Source organism: Branchiostoma belcheri, unplaced genomic scaffold, assembly GCF_001625305.1.
Source record: "Branchiostoma belcheri isolate BF01 breed outbred unplaced genomic scaffold, Haploidv18h27 scaffold5, whole genome shotgun sequence".
NCBI lineage: Eukaryota > Metazoa > Chordata > Leptocardii > Amphioxiformes > Branchiostomatidae > Branchiostoma > Branchiostoma belcheri.
Genome location: NW_017804131.1, coordinates 3,640,105 through 3,646,387, shown reverse-complemented (window position 1 = coordinate 3,646,387; position 6,283 = coordinate 3,640,105). Strand labels below are relative to the sequence as shown.

Below are 6,283 nucleotides of genomic sequence, written 5' to 3'. Positions count from 1 at the left end.
CTCATAGGATGTTAACCATTCCTTGTAACATTCTATCCCTTGAGTGGATTGTAACGTGCACTCAAGGGAAAGGATCGCATAATTGAGTGTTTTTTTTTTTATTTTACTTCATATTCTCCACAAAACAAGGCTCATGAGAGCCACTGAAATGTTTTGGGTTACTGTACTAGACAGAGTCAGATGTTTGTTGACTTGTTTGTATTTTGGTATGTGGTGCTTTTGTGTGTGTATGACTTCTTATTCCAGTCCCACAAGCTCATTAGACAAACAATTACAAAAATATCACCATTTGTACTATGAGTTTTTTTTCTTTCTGATGCAGGAACACAGACACAGAAGCCCCTCAACAAAAGGGAAAAGCAGTTGGCACGCGGTCTCCAAGTAATTTTTTGGACGACTTGCTTTGCAATTATGACAAAAGAATAAGGCCTGATTTCAAAGGTAAGCTGCAATATACTACTAGTGTTTACGAAGTTTTCTAATAGTTTTAAAGTATCAATAATCCAACACAACAACCTTTTAATTAGTGAGGTAGTTTCCATGCTGACATTTTATACAAATTTGATTTTTCCATGAATGTAACACTAGAAAATGACATAATTGTATTTTACATAGAAGAAGACCAATCAAGTTACTTACCATACATAGGCAATTCCCCTGAAAGCTGAATAACACCTCTATAAAGCCTCTTATATCGTGACAAATTGATATTCAGAAAGCCATAACTAATTACAAAGATGCAACCATACCCATAATTCACCTGGAAAACGAATGACCTTGTGCAAATGTTCAAGTGCACGGCGCACCAAACTCTTCATCATGACGTGACACTGAAAGCACATTAACTATGAAGTAACGACAGCTGGCTTCCTTCAGGCGCTCTAATGGCTTTCCTGTTGCGCCTTCGGCGTAAAGACCTGACGGCTGCTTAATTCTAAGCAACACGATTAATGTACTGTTTACAAAGAATAGGCTATGTCTTTTACTAAGACCCTTACCTTTTACTAATACCTTTGCACATTGCCAGAGGATTACACGCACTGGCTGTGTGGAGAAGCAAAAACTGCACCTAAAAGACTTTGTTTCTATACGATGAAGAAATAGTGCAATATAAGTATTTACGTGTTTCCAGCAAATACACAGGGATGTATAGGAGGGAGTAGATCTATACTCGGCGAAGAGCACGAAACCAATAAAAGTAGGAAGAGGCAAATGTTGCTGAACTATCTTTTTAGGTTGACAATGCACTTGCCCAAATTATATTCAAGAAAAGTCCACTACTAGATGAAGTCCCGGGCAGAAGCTAGAGTCCTTCAATTTTTCTTACACGTGTTTGTGAAGATGTCTAACTACGTCTGTCAACTTCTGATGGATAGCTCCATTGTGAAGTGCCTCTTCAATCCTAACGTTCCATCATATGCATGCTGACTTGCAAAATTAATGTTCAGATTGTTCACAGAACGTGTGTTCAAACTGTTACTATTTGATGGATGTGACTAAATGTTTATATACCTAGAAACTACGTACATCGTAAACTCTTTTTTCTCTCTCTACACAAATTCGTTGGAGAGGCTATTTGTTCGGAAGGTGTTTACCAAAATCGGTTGAGTTTGCTGTTGTATGTGCTCAGACAAAAAAGTTGGGAAACATTGAGAAATTCCCATCAGGACATTGGCAACCTTTTCAAACCCGTGAGCGGTTAACGACGAGAGACCGCAGAACACCGCACCCATCTGGCGCATCTGTCAGATCAGTCCGCTCCTTTGGTTATTCACAATGACGGTGATTGGTCCGCACATGAACGGACCTTCTTGGTGCGGATTGCCAGTAATTGTCACCTCGTCTTCCGGGAGTGAGGAGCCGTGACCCGTGAGCCGATTCCGGGTCTCCCCGAAATCTGCCGGTAATTCCTGGGAGGTCTGAGCGTTTGGAAAGGTGCTGAGGTGTCGTGGGGACGGAATAATCTCTGGAATCAACCGGTCAGCCTGTTGCGTCGATGATCGATGTATAACGGAAAATGGACTCTCGTGAGAAACGGCGGGGCAAGTTCTACCCGCAGCTTTCGCTCAACATTTTCTGCAGTCGACTTCAAGACCTTGAAAAAACAATCCACAAATTGACTAAGCCAACACAAAAAGTTCTGTAAAAAACTACGTTATGGCTTCACATCATTCGTATGTTTCAAGAGGCAGACGTCACTGTCGCTTACTTCAAAAATCTACCAAATGAAAACATAACTTTATTAACTTATATACATCCTTGTTTGTCTTGTCTTCCTCAATAACTCTGACGTTTATTTACAGAAGTATATCTATATATAGCTATCTAATGAAATTCCTCTGTGCAAATGTTAGCAGTAGGCTTTTTTCTGTCATTTTTGTTATTAGAAAATATCCACAGAATAGACATGCCCACGGCAAAGATTTAATTTCGTCGTAGCTAAACGTGCAACGGATCTTAATAAGGTGGATCTGTTATGTTATAGACTTTATGCCTGTCTTAATCTGATAACCAGTTGAGATCGACCTTCAATGAAACACATGACTTCTTCGGAATTTATTTAATCTGGACATGTCTGACTCTGTTATCTCTGTGGATAGAATAATTGAGATTCGGCAAATCAAATGAGACAAATGTTGTGGTTGCAATATGGGAATCGTCCAACTCTATCTATGTTCAGTGTTTGACTTAGTATCAAAGCTGACCAGAAGGCAATTCCTGTCGCCACTATTGGAGAAGGAGTCGCAAAATTCTCGACTCATCGAACATGGCAATTGCTGAAGATGAAATTTTGCGAGGAAACGGTTTTATCAAACACTGGAATACATGCATGTCGCGGTAAATCAATACACGTGAGCCAGTTATCGAAGCAAAGACACTCCCATTGCCCTCTCTCATCGCCCTGTTGTCTACGAGACCGCTAATTCTGCCATTCTTAATTGGCATTGCTGTGGCCCTCTCGCCCCTGCGGATCGTTTCCTCCGGCGATATTGTGGCAGGCAAATTAAGGTAGAAGCAGGGCTGACCTCTCCAGTGCCACATCGAAGGTTCTTGCTGATTTGCAAACCTCTGCAGACCCACGCAGTCGGCCTTTGACCAACACTACTCAATATGATAATGATTGCCTGTAATCATTCTTTAAAAAGTCCTCCGGCATTACAACATGTACCCATACTGAGTGGCACATTTCAAACTGATATTCTACAACCATAATGGGAAGCAATGCCATTGAAGTGTAATTCTATACATGGTAAGACACCTCTTGCCACTGCAGTAATTACCACCATCTCTTTACTTATCAACATTCAGTTTATCATTTGTTTGACATTCATTTCTAATAACTTTCGAAATGAAATTGACAGAATGTCATCCTTAGCTATAAACCCTCAACCACAGACCATCGATACAAAAACATTGCAGTCATTGCCAACCTTTAGCTAATTATATAGATTTACTGGCCATGGCGTTCGGTTTTGCACTGTTGCAAGCCAGTTTTCTTACAGCTGCATTCAGGGTACAGTGTTATTACAAGTACAAAGACAAAATAGATACGTTACAACCACTACTAGTTTATATTCTAGCCATGGCTTCACCTTCACGTGCCTTATAATTAACGACAGAGGTGGATGAGGAAGGGACGAAAGGATGAATGGTTGGGAAGAGAAGGAAGATGGGTGTATCCGGTACGGATTGTTGAGAGGTACGTGTAGAAGTCAGGGGATGAAAGCCTTAACAAATCGGTCAACACAGGTGATACATTAAAGCAAGGTGGAAAACTGTTACTAAAATAGCAGACATGGTGAATGCTTTTGTGCGGTTGGTGACGCAGAATTACAGTCATGCGAGTGATGAGTTTGCTCCACGCAAATCTTTCTTTCAATCTCTGTCCGTGTGAAAGACTGTGCTAGGTAGCGAGACAGATCTAGAGTGAGAGTTTGAACGAGACAGTCAGTTGGTGAATAAGTGAGTGCGAGAGTATATGTGCATGTATGTGGTTGTACCTGTGTGCAAGGTTATACTATAATTTGCTTTTCCTCCAGAATATTACCCCATGAATTGTGAATTATGTAAGTTTTGTAAGTATGTGTCATTGCCATGTGAACTACAAACTACTGTCTTAAAACGGTAAAATGCTGTCATTTTGCCGGTGTTTCCATGTATATGTCGTGGACAAATTATGTAGTGTTCAAGATATTCCAATATGGTTTGAAGTACATTTCCAAGCTATAAGGTAATAAAAGCATCCTGGTAATAAAATCTCACACGTTGAACTTAAACAAGAGGCTTGATGATGAAACGTCATTTCAACCCTTCTGGTAAGAACCACGGATCAACTAATCATTCACACCAGCTTAACAATTATCCTCCTAACCGTCGCAAATTACTGGGATTTAATTGGAGTTTGGGTCGATATAAAGCCCAGATTCATCCTTATACAGAATGTCGTGGAGAAATGATTCTCCTTCAAAGTTAGACTGTCTCTCAATAGATATGGTAATACACCGACCGATTCCTTAGTGAATTACCAGTTGGCCTTTGAAAAACTTAATCAAGTTTCCGAGATTCGGTTTACATCCGAAAGCGTGAGCTTACTTTCAATAGGAAAGGATGCAATTTGGTGGGCATTGATTAAGGTAAAACAAATTGGTATCCGGAAGGCGGGCAACAAACCGACGGAAATTGGCTGACCCCCTCTTGTTTTGCTCCAAGTTGTTAGAAAGTTACGTAATACTTCATAGAAGTCCACAGAGCCTACGACACGAATTCAGCGAACTCTTGAAAAAAATTAAGGCCCTACAGTGCGTGTTAACTGTAGACCTACAGCTACGCACACACACACACACACACACTTTACTTATTTCTGCACCTGGAAAATAATGCATTGTTTTTAATACTAGAGCGGTCCTTTGATGTAGATTCAGTTGCGAATCTGCCAGAATGAGGTGAAGAATTTTGTACATTTTAGAGCTGGTGAGGGATTAGAAGCATTGTTAGCAAAAAATTGTGATACTCGTACATTGAATTGCCCTGATGAAGATGACAGAAGGTCATCGAAACGTCGGCATGAAAAATAAATGGTTGTGATAAAAGAACTTTGCTATTCAGTCGTTTACCAACCTGATGAAATTATTTACGGAGGGATACTCATACATTTCAGACAAAATTTGTGTTGTCTTTGATAAGATTACCAACGCCCTGTATGACTCTTTCCAGATCATTTCTGTCTTCGACAACCGCCCCCCCCCACACACACACATATATATACTCACAGACAAGTTGGAGCCAACGATGCAAACAACGTCATTACGGGAGTTTAGATCTAATACGTTCTCTTGCCTAAATCCCTTCCTGGTATAATTGCAGAATATATCCTGTCTAAATGAATTGGTCTTTGTAGTCTGACAACATTTTGCTTTTCTGTCACGTCGTTATATAGTGGACAATCCATAAAGGTTATATAGCACATGGTTACAGAATGATAGTGAAAACATTTAGATCATTTAGCTGCAGAAAGTGTCGTCGGCAATGGTACATACACATCAGAACTGTGTGTGCCACCAGCCTTTCCGCAGCTCTAATGACAATAATGACAAGATTTTGAGGCGATTTTCTGGCTTGCAATCCGGGGGAATTTCGGTCATACATGAAAAGAAATTGTGAACTAGCATGACCTTATTCCACAAATGATTGATAGATTGCAGCAAATAGGTCCTGGCACGCAGCAGACAATGATATGGGAAATTGCACCGAAAATCAACTTATATAATAGAATCGTTTTACAGTAAGCTTTAGGAAAGGTAATTTCAGCCACAATCAATGCCAAAGTGTATGTGCTGGTTTTGTGTGAGCCCATATGCCGTATTGTGAATCGACCCTAGCAAGGCTCGGACTTGGAGCTTTGCTGAACTGTCTTTAATTATGCTTCCCTATGTTTGGCTCAACTTCGGAGTTTGTTAATTTGACATATCTATAACAGCATTGCTAAAGCTGTAGGCAGACTTTTAAAAACTTTTGAAATGGATGTCCTGGCAAAAATTATTACGTGACCAATGACGTCACCCATACCGAGACCATTATAAATCATAAACTCATTAAAACCAAAATCAATAGACGTGACCTAAGTCAGAAGTAGTTAATAATACAGTACTGAATTTGTTTTTAATCTTTGAAAAAAAGGCCACTAAATGTGATTCGCGTCCCGCATCATGTACTTACTTATTAAAAGGTTACCATCACAAATCAACCGGTTTTTATATTAATTAATTGTTTAAAGAGGCACCGG

General features: G+C 39.9%; 1 protein-coding gene across 1 annotated transcript in view; it reads left to right on the top strand.

The window, feature by feature from the left end:
* LOC109480163 (glycine receptor subunit alpha-2-like) overlaps positions 1 to 6,283 on the top strand; it is a 44,364-nt gene that overhangs the window by 20,655 nt on the left and 17,426 nt on the right. Inside the window, exon 4 of the mRNA XM_019782325.1 lies at positions 323 to 441. Coding sequence (XP_019637884.1) covers positions 323 to 441 — 119 coding nt within the window. The remainder of the gene's footprint in view (positions 1 to 322; positions 442 to 6,283) is intronic.